This window comes from Toxotes jaculatrix, chromosome 16, assembly GCF_017976425.1.
Source record: "Toxotes jaculatrix isolate fToxJac2 chromosome 16, fToxJac2.pri, whole genome shotgun sequence".
Lineage (NCBI taxonomy): Eukaryota > Metazoa > Chordata > Actinopteri > Toxotidae > Toxotes > Toxotes jaculatrix.
In genome coordinates, this window is record NC_054409.1 from 14319757 (window position 1) to 14332951 (window position 13195).

At 39.4% G+C, this 13195-nt stretch overlaps 1 protein-coding gene across 3 annotated transcripts; it reads left to right on the plus strand.

The window, feature by feature from the left end:
- Nucleotides 1-131: 131 nt before the first annotated feature.
- pde6b (phosphodiesterase 6B, cGMP-specific, rod, beta) lies at nt 132-8246 on the plus strand. 3 transcript variants are annotated; one of them, XM_041058748.1, is made up of 24 exons: nt 132-209; nt 264-290; nt 470-781; nt 1874-2026; nt 3094-3183; nt 3316-3456; nt 3565-3639; nt 3762-3826; nt 3938-4004; nt 4112-4159; nt 4285-4434; nt 4704-4847; nt 5127-5192; nt 5391-5540; nt 5652-5759; nt 5961-6070; nt 6443-6530; nt 6644-6744; nt 6853-6960; nt 7036-7099; nt 7196-7270; nt 7646-7729; nt 7934-8087; nt 8188-8246. In XM_041058748.1, exons 1-24 carry the CDS (start codon nt 132-134, stop codon nt 8244-8246), a joined length of 2517 nt encoding a protein of 838 aa, XP_040914682.1. The 3 variants fall into 3 exon arrangements, with proteins under 3 accessions (XP_040914682.1, XP_040914680.1, XP_040914681.1); XM_041058746.1 differs by having other exon boundaries at nt 132-290; XM_041058747.1 differs by having other exon boundaries at nt 132-290; nt 7934-8081.
- Nucleotides 8247-13195: the final 4949 nt, after the last annotated feature.

Consider the following 13195-nt stretch of genomic DNA (forward strand, 5'->3'; position numbering starts at 1 on the left):
TCTATTTCGACTCTGAGACGTTGGAGGTACGTAGCTCATTTAGAGCAGCGTTGGACCGGGTGGGAGCTCCATCACTGAGCTGAAGAGGGAGAAGACAGGAACATTTGGGAGAACAGGAGGAATAAGGAACCATGGGTGTGCAAAAGGAAGATGTGGAAAAGTTCCTCCAAGGGAATCCTGCATTTGCTAAACAGTACTTTGCCAAGAAGATGAGCCCAGCCTCCCTATCGAAGTTGTCAGGGATCCCAGAGAAACAGGTCGACTTCAGCCAGTTGCAGGAGCTCAGTCAGGTAAATTAATTTATTTCTCTAACTGAAGAAAAAAAGTAGAGACAGGCTGATGAACCTCACATAATTCTATAGATGTAGAGTACAACCTTTGCCAAACTGTATCTGTATTTATGATGTAGGTCTTGATCTTCTCTACTGAAACCGAAATCTAAGTGTATTTTTTTAATCTCCTTTTCAAGCTCGAGGAAAGCCGAATTATGTATGACCTGATCAAAGACATGCAGGAGAACATCAACATGGAAAAGGTGGTCTTCAAGATCCTGAAGAGAATTAGCGCTCTCATCCATGCTGACCGGTGTAGCTTGTTCATGTACCGGCAGCGGAACGGCATTGGAGAGCTCGCAACAAGGCTCTTCAATGTCAGTACGGAGGCGGAGCTGGACGACTGTGTGGTGCCGCCAGATTCTGAGATCGTCTATCCTCTGGACATGGGAATTGTTGGCCATGTGGCCCAGACTAAGAAGACTGTTAATGTGAAAAATGTCAGAGAGGTAAGAGGACAATGGGAGGGGAAACAAAATGCTCCAGTGAACACTAAACCTAAGCTTGGAATGATGAAGCCCTTTGTGGATGGAGGGCAGATGTTATGCAAACCTACAATTCTGTCACAGTGCCATTGATAATACTACCACCAGATGACACCACAGCCTTCAAGTTTCCTTCAAGTTTCAAATCAGACATTTAGTGACTTTAGCTAATAAATAAATGTTTATCCTCTTAATTTCATAGCTAGCAAGCCAGTATAGACACACACACACAAAGTCGTTAGTGCTCGGGAATCTTTTCTTTAACCTGAATCTTTTGTATCAGTTAGATTATGTTAAAGTGACGATCAAAACTCAGGATAACCAGCAAGTGGGTCATGGCTAAAAATAGCAACACTGATTGACAGTGTCGCTATTTAGCATTTGGACAAGGCAATAAGACAATAACAGATGACAGACACAGAGCAACCATCAAATGATATTTCATTGAGAGTGAATGGAAACATTTTTAACTTTAAACTGATTAATGACTGAAGTTGTGGAGATGTGTCATCCCCTTAATAGAAATTAACCTATTAACCTAATCTGTTTGTTTTCATAAATTATAATTTGCTTAAATTTCATGACCAGTGCCTGCTGGCTCAAGACAAGTGAAAGGAGCGTTAGCAACATGTATCTATACTTGACCAAGTAAGGTGTAAATCCCCTTGTCAGACATAATCCATTTATTTCCAGATCGTATCAGCCTCTGCTCTAGCTGTGGATTAGACGCCTCTGGCATTTAGTCAGCAGTCAGCAGGAATCTAAAACAGATCAAAACTAGTTTACTTTACACCACCTCGAAACAATGCGTCCATGGTTTCAGGTTTGATGTACAATATACTGCAGCAACTAATGTCCAGTCAGGGTACATAATATACTAGAAATAAATTACATTTTGGACCAAACGTATTTTTCAAAACAAACATTTCGAATACTGAAATTAGTATTTCTGTGCATACAGTAACACTATTTAAACCATTTGCAATGTAACATATACAAAATTTTGTGTGTGCACAAGTGTTTGAAACTGAAAGCATAATATTTTCTCTCTTTTAGAACCAGTACTTCAGCTCATTTGTCGATGAACTCACAGATTACGAGACCAGGAACATCCTGGCTTCGCCCATCCTCAACGGTAAAGACATGGTGGCAGTGATCATGGCTCTAAACAAGACCACAGGACCACATTTCACTGCTGAGGATGAAGACGTGAGTCCAAACCACACATGAACCCATGCACTGAGCGCACACAGTCACAGCACATACAAACTCAGAGCAGCACTTACAGAGGCCTGAAAATAAAATCACAGTTTCTTCAACATGAACTGTTGTTTCTGTTTTTGGCTCAACATTGGCAGACATTATTTATGTTTTTTATATATTTTTTTAGGACATTCATAATGTATCAAATTGATGATGACTATCACAGACAACTGAGATACTTTAAGGGTGTCACTACAGTTGGGAGGGAATTCCCTCTGAGCCGCTTGGTAGATTATTAATGTGTTTACGAGGTGGAGCAGAGGGTGTTTAATATACGTCAGGTCATTAATCCAACACGTATGGTGATGCCATCTATTAGGAATGAAATAAGCCTGAGTTGAAGACAGGCCAGTGGAATCACAGCAGGTTAATGACATAACTACAAGACAGACAGAATCAACAACAACAGCAGGAATCAAACTATGTCCAGTAGCAATCCTATAGCACAGACTTTAGAGTTTATTTTAATTTCAAATATGGCTGAAAGAATGGCCTTTTATGACAGATGTAAAAATAACGTGTTCTCATGCTGACGTTTACGAGACATGTAAAAAGTACAAAGTGAAGAAATGAGGAAGCTCCTTGGTTTGTTGCAGATAAGACTTACCTTCTCAAAGAAAGATTATAGCTTTTTTCATGTGCTTCAGTTTTGTCATTTTACTTAATTATTGTGTTTTTTAAGTCTGTGTTACACAGGCTAATATCACTTTTTGTCTGAACATGTGTTTAACTCAGTGCAGACTGATTTTATTCCTCTGCCTCTAAACACGTTTTTCTGCCACTAGCAAAATCATTAAAAGATCCAAACCGATTTTTGTATTTATTTATTTATTTTTTGTTTGTTTTTGGAAATACCACCTTGTCACTTATTGTTTTCATCCCTCTGCAGTTTATCAGATTATACTGTATCTGATATCATCACACGTCACTCAGGCTCATTTATTAAGTCGGAATTTTTGTCCGGCCACATCATGCCTTTATATTGCTTTCTTTTCTCTCGTTTCTCCGTGTAGCTTTTTTTAAAGTATCTGAAAATTGCCACCTTGAACTTGAAGATCTTCCATCTGAGTTACCTCCACAACTGTGAGACACGTAAAGGACAGGTAAAGGACTCTGACCTGATAGAAGTCACTCTTGGAGCTTGGCTCACATTTACACTTATTCAGTACAAATACAGAGACATTTTTTCAAACTGCTGCATTTACTACATTTGCACTGTGTGTTATGTTTTCTAGCTGCTGCTGTGGTCCGCCAACAAGGTGTTTGAAGAGCTGACAGACATTGAGAGACAGTTTCACAAAGCCTTGTACACAGTCCGAGCCTACCTCAACTGTGACCGCTACTCTGTTGGTTTGCTTGACATGACAAAAGAAAAGGTGTTTTGCTTGTATTTGTGCCCTTACCTGTAATATCCTACAATTTTTGTTAATGTATTTAATATCATGAAGTTACTCACTTTTTTTTTTGTGTCTATCACCCTCCAGGAGTTCTTTGACATCTGGCCAGTGTTGATGGGAGAGCAGGCACCTTACTCTGGCCCTGTAACTCCTGATGGCAGGGTACATTTTCTTTTATTTAATTTCTCAAACATTGTTATCAGCACTGTGTTGGTGGAAGATATCTACATACCTGCCGTTGCCTTTGGTTCTCTTTTAATCTCTGTGTTTTATTTCTTCTTCAGGAGGTTATTTTCTACAAAGTGATTGATTATATATTACATGGAAAAGAAGATATTAAAGTAATACCGTAAGTAAATACGTTCTCACTTTCAAGTTTGAATATTTATTCCAAACATGGTGATGGACTGATGTGTACACCATACCCACTAACATGTCTATTCACCTGTCTGACACACAGCAATCCACCTGCAGATCACTGGGCCTTGTGTAGCGGCCTGCCGACTTATGTTGCTGAGAGTGGTTTTGTGAGTTATTTTTTATGCATCACAAAAGCTTTTGCATCATTTAAAACCACATGAAAGTATTTGCACATTTTACCTCTTGAACAATCTGTTCTTTTCCTGCTCTTTAGATTTGTAACATTATGAACGCAGCTGCTGACGAGACATTCGCGTTTCAGGTAAAAGACCTAAGGCAGCCAAAGATCACTGAAGGGAAATTATATGACTTTCTAAAAAACAGTTCAGGGATCTTAGGGAGATTCAGAAAGTATAACATTTTTCACTTATTGTTTCGTTGTTGCAGACGGAGCCACTTGACAACAGTGGCTGGACCATAAAAAATGTTCTCTCGCTGCCAATCGTCAACAAAAAGGAAGAGATAGTGGGCGTGGCCACCTTCTACAACAGAAAAGATGGAAAGCCTTTTGATGATCAGGATGAGCAGCTCATGGAGGTAATATTAATCTCTCCTTAATCCCATACATTACAGTGAATTTTGTTGTATAATGAAATTTTTGGGGTTGTGTTTTTACAGTGTATGCACTAAAGACACTGTAGTTCTACTCTACTACTCTCCCTGTGATGCAGTCCATCTTGGTATAACTAAATTGAAGATCATTGTCTGTATTTGTCTGTGGACCTTCCTCTCCTGATAGGTACAGTTCATACAGAACATAATGTTCTGATCCTGATTTTCAGCTGTTAATTTCCCACTTTTCCCAGGCTTTGACCCAGTTCCTGGGCTGGTCGGCTTTGAACACAGACACTTACGACAAAATGAACAAGCTCGAGAATCGGAAGGACATTGCTCAGGACATGGTGCTCTACCATGTCAAATGTCGGGATGATGAGATTCAGAATATCCTGGTCAGTACCTGATACCTTTTAAACCTGAACGTTCTCAAAGATTCACATGGCGTGTTCACATGGCACATTCTGTCTTGTCTGCAGTTTTTCAAGATTGCATTTGATCGAGAGACATTATTTCAAATTTAAACTGAGCTTATTTTTGGCCTCATAGAAGTCATCTGAAATGGTGCAGCATCCAGCTGATAATCGTTTAATTTTCCACACTTTCTGTACAGTGTTACTGTTTCACTTTGTCGAGTCAAGCATCAGCCTCAACGGTTTTCTCGTTTCTCCCAGAACACAAGAGAGGTCTATGACTGTGAACCCAGGGACTGTGAAGAAGATGAGCTCTATAGTATCCTGGTAATACTGAAACATGACTGTAATTTTATGTCATTTAATTTGTGTCCCATTTAATTCTTACAAGAGATGGAAAATTTGAGTTATTCATGTATGCGGGAATGTGTCACTTCAGTTACAAGAAAATAAATGAGTTATTTCATCAGAACTGTCTGTGCCATGAATTGGCTTTGTACTGTTTTATCTCCATTCCCCCCTCAGAAAAAAGACCTGCCTCAAATGATTAAGAAGTTTGAGATCTACGAGTTCCGCTTTTCGGATTTTAACTGCACAGAGATGGAGCTGGTGAAGTGTGGCATCCAGATGTACTATGAGGTCGGGGTGGTCAAGAAGTTCCAGGTCCCTCAAGAGGTGATCTAGACACACAAATACACACACACACAGATTTTGTGCAACAGTTTTGTGATGTCTCCGCATCTACACTGTATAAGATTCATTGGTTCTCTTCTCCTCTCCTTTCAGGTGCTGGTTCGGTTCATGTACTCAGTCAGTAAAGGATACAGACGAATCACCTACCACAACTGGCGCCATGGCTTCAACGTGGGACAGACCATGTTTACTCTATTAACGGTATTATTTAGTGGATTCCTTTAACCTGCATTTACAGTAGAAGCTATTTAAATTTCTGACCATACATGTTCCACTTTAGTGCCTGAAAGCCTAAAAAGTGCAAGACGCCAATCTTTTAGTCTTTGCTGCACACTCTACCGTGTTAAGGATTTTGTGTATCTTCTTTACTGGACCACTTCACGTGTGTTTCTGTGCTCTCAGACAGGAATGCTGAAGCGATACTACACTGACTTGGAGGTAATGGCCATGATAACTGCAGGCTTCCTGCATGACATTGATCACAGAGGCACAAACAACTTGTACCAAGTCAAGTAAGTAAAAAATGTACTTCTTATTATAAACAAGATCTAAAATGATCACTGTATTTACTAAATGTATAAAGAGCTTTTTTTTTTTTATGACACGTCATAAAGGTTTTTTTATGTGCCTCAGTTTGGTTCCAGTGCCTCTACATTTGTTTTCATACGGCATAATATTCACCTAACACAGACTGCCTGTTTCTGTCTTGTCAAAGTTACATCATTTCTCTGAGATAACTTTAGCTACACATTGCTCCAAAATCCTGTCCTTATTAATGTTGTCACACTGTCAGAACTACAACTTTTCACTCCAAACTGATGGCGATTGATTGTTCTCATGTTTAATCCTATTGATTTCTGAGGATTTTTTTTCTGTGCCAACAGATCTGGTAACCCTCTGGCCAAACTACACGGCTCCTCCATCCTGGAACGGCACCATCTAGAGTTTGGAAAATTCCTCTTGGCAGATGAGGTGAGAAAGAAGAGGTGAACTAGAGAAGAAAATACTGACACATCCTCCTCATCACAGACTCCAGTCATTAACTATGACTGATGCCCACCTCTCTCCCTTCATCTCACCTGCAGTCACTGAATATCTACCAGAACCTTAACAGGCGACAGGTGGACCATGTCATTCATCTCATGGACATTGCCATCATCGCCACTGACCTGGCTCTTTATTTCAAGTCAGTCACTTGCTCACTCTACCTGCTTGTTCATTGCCTCATATTGCCTTCGTGTCTTTATAGTAAAAATACACAAGTGAAATAGTTCCTGTGTTTGTGTCTTGCTAGGAAGAGAACCATGTTCCAGAAGATCGTGGACCTTTCACACACATATGAGGATGAAAAGAAATGGGTCGACTTCATGTCTCTAGAGACAACCAGGAAAGAGATCGTCATGTGAGTGCAGCAAACACATGCAAACTTCTTTGTCCCTTGACATTTCTCTGATTCTCGAAATCTTTTCCATGTCAGGGCAATGATGATGACCGCGTGTGACCTGTCTGCTATCACCAAGCCTTGGGAGGTGCAGAGCAAGGTGAGAGGAACAAACATTTAATAAATGAGTGACTCACTGAGTGTTTCTGAAGTGCTTCTCTGAAGATGACTGCGTGTGTGTGTGTGTATTCTTCAGGTTGCCTTGTCTGTAGCAGCAGAGTTTTGGGAGCAGGGTGACCTGGAGAGGACAGTACTCGAACAGCAACCCATTGTGAGTTTACTAATTCTTGTAATAAATATGTGCAACTGTGTAGGCTGTCCATTGTCTGGACTGCAACAAACAGTTATTTTCCTTATCTATTAATCTGCCAATTATTTTCTCAATAAATTGTCTATGAAATGTCATAAAATAGTATAAATATCACATGGTGTGGCATTGTTGTCTATATTCATTGTTTATATTCATATGGCAGATTAAGCCCTTGCTTCATTTGTTGTATCTTTGCTTGTTGGGCTGTTGTTGACTGGCAGCTTCAGACTCTCCTGTGGCTTATTGCCTTGTTGGTACAGCAGCTGTTACCACTGACGTACTGAACTAGTATGCTAGTTTCAAGTGCTACAAACAGTTTTTTGTCCCTCCCACCAGCCCATGATGGACAGGACCAAGGCAGCTGAGCTTCCAAAGCTACAATGTGGTTTCATTGACTTTGTCTGCACGTTTGTCTACAAGGTAATGTTTCACTGTTTCACTTGGCTTATCTAAATTACACTTTTTTTCAGTTTAGTGGGTCTGAAAAAATAAGGGCCAGTAGATCATGTAGTTCCCACTGACAGTATTTCTACTGGAGCACCAATAATGTGAACCAACCCCCTTTTCCTAAATATACATTTAACCTTGTTTTTTTTCACATTTTTTGTCTCTGACCCTTTTCAGGAGTTCTCACGCTTCCACCCACAAATCCAGCCCATGCTGGATGGCATCATCAATAACAGGAAGGAGTGGAATGCCAAAAAAGAAGAGTATGAAGCTAAACTCAAAGCTATAGAGGAAGAGAAGGCTGCAAGAGAGGCGGCTGCAGCCAGTAAAGGTGCAGTGATCCTAACCACAATGGTGGAATTGCTGGAAAGTTGTTCTGATTCACATATATATATTGACATTTTTTGTCCAACATATTCTTTGTCCACCAGCTCCTGCAAACAACCCCAGTGGTGGAGGTTCTGGCTCCAAGACCTGCTCGGTGTGCTAGAAGTTCAAAAAGCTGTGCAGCTGATGGGAGTGCACATGTACAAAGCATGACAGACTGACTTCAGAATTACCTTCAGAATCAGTCAGTCAGTCAGTCTCGTCGCCAAGAAAAAACTAAGTCAGGAAGACGGACGCTCGAGTGAATGCAAAGCCCCTTAGTATCTCTTCAGAAAAACTTGTTCCAGTCAGAAAAGAAAAACCTGAACAAGAAGAGAATCCTCACCAAAAAAAGAGTAACATTTTATTTTGAAGAGACACTAAGCAGGTGAACCAAAAAAATGAATTCAGAACAGGGCAGAACATCACTGAGGAACAACAGAAACTATTTTTACTTCAAATTATATTTAAGGTAACAGTACCCCTCCCTGTCTTAATATTCTTTGGATTTAAATCTGAATCAAGACTCAATGTGATTTTTTGACATCCAGTTTTCACCCATCCTCCTACAGTACCAGTTTCCTGCTATTTTGATTTCTTTTTCTTTTTGATGAACTAATTCTTTGCTACAAAGTTCAAGTCACTGTAGACTGTATATCATGTTTGGAGGGCTGTTTTCAAACATACTGTATATTGTACAATAATGTAATATTTATTTTAGGGTTTCAGAATGTAAATTCAGATAATGGGTAGATAGAACTATTATGGAACTACTGTACATATATTGCAATATTCCAAAATGGTAATATCATGTTCACTCCTTCCAGTCACTTAACATTTACAAATGAGAGTTTGTTTACCTTGATCGCAGAGAGCCAAAGGTAGATGATGAGCTCAGGGCTGCTCCAGGGAAAGATGCATTTTTATGAAGAGTGTGGCTGCTATGTAGGATTATTAAGGCGATGGCATAGAAATTTAACTTTACTGTCTGCAAACAAGCCTGTAGCTGCTTACTCATGATGCCTTCTCACTGTACATACATCTGAGAGAGTAGAAGATTTTATGACTCTACAGTTACAAATGTCTTATAATTATGCATCAATTACGTAATTAGATACCAATTTTTGAGGCATAAAACAGCATAAGCAACTATCTTTCTCCAGCTGCTACAAAAAAGTTACCACTCATTAATCCCTGATGGGAAATTCATCCTCTGAAATGGACCTTTCCTAAACAGGAGCAGGGGTCAGCCATACTGCACCACCAGAGGGCAAACTCCAGTTCTGAAGCCAGTGTCTTCATAATATGCAACAATGATGAGAATGAGAGAAAATGCAAACTCCACACAAAAACAGATCAGGTCAGAGACCTGAATCTAGGACTGTTGTGAGGCATTGGTGCTAACCATTAGCCTATCATGTATCTGCATTAACAACCTCTGCAGACAATGAAGGCGCCGGGTGAACAGAGCTGTTTGAGACAGCGGAAGGGAGCAACTTAACCTCTTGTAAAAACTTGTACATATTCCTCCCTCCCTGTAAATATATTAAAAAAGTATTTTTTTATAGTTGAAATATAGATGCTTATTTTTTTAATTAGGGGTATAGTGATATTTGAAGGCATTGGCAAATGAGTCATCGAGTAATTTTGTTTTTCCCTTATTTATTGAATTATGGTTTTATAATGCTTGCCTCACTTTACTGATGTACAAGTAAGAGAAAAGAAAGCACGGGTGTTTCAGAGATGACCAATTTGTATTAGGCAATGCATGTACCTTAATATGCTGCGGACATACCCATAACATTTTTAAATAGTCTTTATTCACCTAATGGTCAGTATTTTAAAGCTTGCCATGTGCTCCAATGATGACCCAAATAAAGCAAATGTATTTTTATGAGCTATCTGAGTGAATGCTATAATACAATGGAGAGTTCAGGATGAAGATGACAACATTACACAACGCACAAGAGTATTGAAGGAACACTTCTGTCCACACTGCACTTTCTACTACTGGTCCCTGACCCCAATCCTGGGATTGCTGCTAAACTAGGCCAGGATTACAACCACGCTCTTTCCCCAGGCTCATCTCCTAATGAAGGACAGGTACATACACACACACACACACACACACACAAACTTGCACACCTGCTCAATCACTAAGTGTGTGCAGCAGTACATTCTTTGCACTGTAAGCAACTAACAAGCTAAACCTGAATAATAACTTGTACAAGTAACTGGGTTTGGAAAAAATAAAAAGGTTTTAATTAGATGACATTAGCTGGTTTGATGTTATTTAAGTAAGTATAAAGCTAAACCCCCACATAAACCACAAGAACACTTATTACATGAAAAATAACTTGTTTTTATTGAGTTTGAAACATGACACAGGTCCAGAGATTGTTCATTTGAGGATGGTGTCTGAATTTGCTGCAGATAGAAGAGAGAACATGAGGGGAAATATGTAAATATGACATTTTTTGGATATACTGCGCTGAAACGTGTGATGTGTCATTAACATAACCAACAATTGTTGTGTGACAAACGGGTGCAGAAACAAGAACAAAGTGTGTCTTTGTTACCTTCAGACAGTTGTTTGTAGATGCGCTCCTGCTCCTCTCTGGCCTTCTTCTCCGCCTCCTCAACCTTCCTCTCCTCCTCAGCAATGGGCTTTAGGTAGTCTGAACAAGAATGACCCCACAGTTAGTGATTATTTCAAAACAGACACTGAATATTTTTAATGCAGTATGCTAAATATCATAACAATTTTAACAATTAGAGTATAAAGAATTTGACAGAACAGCAGTGGTTGAATACATTGAGAAACCCATATTTATAGTTTTTGCAAATATAACCACCGGCATCAATGTGCAAATAAATTTAACAATATGGATAAATACCCAATAATAATATTATTAATTTATGGACCCCCCAAATATCTCACTTCTGCAGTAGACTTAGTATTTAATTTTAATTCTAGTCTTTACAGTATCAAATACTCAACCCCTGTAGGTTTTAAAGGTGGCTCCTTTCTTGCCGCATAGCTTTACATGGTAAAGTAACAGAGGACAGAACAAGAAGATGCAGGCAGGTCTCACTGCTGTCTGTTACAGGGAGCTCTGTCCCTTTGTTAAGTCGCCCTTGAAGTCTGGACATTGACAGAAACACTGGCAACTTACCAAACCTCTGTTTGCCATAGAAGACGCCGAGCAGCAGAGCAGACCACCTGGCCGTCTGAAATAAAGGTGATTCACATGTGTTAACTAGTAAAACGACTATGACTAACCAGTTACCTGCCTGAGCTGGGGTCATGTCAGTATGATGAGCTGAACAGTCGATCGTCAATTTTAGACACTACTAGCTAAGAGATTTTAACAATATTCAGGGAGTGATCACCGTTTAACAAACTAAACCCTGATGTTTGTACACAAACCACGCTCAGTTAGCAGCGACTGGGGCGAAGTTCAGCTTTACTATGACCTTTCTGCTAGAATGGTTTAAAACGGGTTAACCGTATCCTGAATTGAAATGAAGTACTAGTCTTATTGCAGCCAACTACATCTAGTAATGATAATCACGGATTACGCATAAGACAGATGTTGCAGATCCAGGTTTTCCAGCTGTTCTTGTGGATTGCGGTTTGCCAGTAAAGACTCTCAATGTCACTGCTAGCAAACGCTTGCTAGCATGCTAACACAACATGTAACACTGCGGGCTAGCTGGCCGATACCTGCACACCTTGAGCTGACAGCTGGAGTTTTAGTTTACGTTCTTTTCTCGACACTTACAAAACCATATCTTTAAAAAATGTCAGGTTAAATTATCAGTGTTATTACCTTGATGAGCGGCGACACTGCGACCGGAGGAACCATTGTGAAGCGAGGAAGTGACTTCCGGTCTGAGCGGAAATCGTGTTTCTTTTTTTTTTTTTTTTTTTTGACAAAACCAGTGAAGCTAAATTCTGCTTTTGGTCAAAGTTCATTTTCATTTAAAATTTTCCGCGTTTTTTCTTTTTTTCTTTCTTGTTTACTGCAAACAAAGGACCGAAGAAACGGAGAGAAACACTTCAAAGTAGACTGAGCAACTTTACGAGGTATTAAATCGTACACAGCTAGCAAATAAATGTACAATGTGTAAAATTATTAGATAAATAATTAGCTAGCTGGGGGTTTACAATAATGAGATGAGAAACACGGTTTCATTATAAACAATTTAAAACTGACCACATACTTGTTGGTCTCAAACAAGAGCTATATTCATTTAAGGTGCTTAAACTATTTTAGTTTTGCCACAGGGCTTGTTTTATATCAATAACAACTTAATATCCAGTGTACATTACTCAGATGAGGGGAAATACATTCATATTAAAGCCACGCACTGTTAGAAAGTGTGACTGTTTTGGAAACAGCACAAATTAAAAAATATATGTGTAGCCTGTAGCATATTTCAGGGCCTCTGTCCAATTCTGGGCCCTTGATCCATTTAATATCGTTTCTTCTTATTTGCACCCCTGAATTTGTTCATCATGTGATGCGCGTGTCACTAATTTAATCAATATTTCTGCTGCCAGTCTAGGGGATGTGACGTATGATGGCAGGCAGCACACCTGTGTCAATTTGGTGGAAACAAGTAAGTGTTAAATTAGTTGGGATGATATGCCAAACATTGTTATTCAGTGCAGTTTTTGGTCTTATCTCTTTAGCACTGCATAAAGCTGACATCAAACTTGAAACTTCTAACTTCTGAAATCCAAATCAAAGTGCTTTTGTTGTAGTTCCTAATGGCTGCCACTAGATGTTACTGAGTACAAATATTGCAGAGAGAAGGCCTCATTTCTTGATTGGAAAAAAACAGTTAAGATGATTCTTGTTTAGCTGTGCACACATTGTACACCTGCACACATATCACTCAAGTTTACAGGCATCTAACAACACTTTATTGTGCATGTTGTGTGGTAGACATGTTTAACTAATGTGTCTCTTTATGGAAAAAGGGCATTTCCTCCTCCTAACAGATAGGCCAAACAAATATATGTAGAGAAAAATCGAAAACAGACTCAACAGACCAAAAACAGCG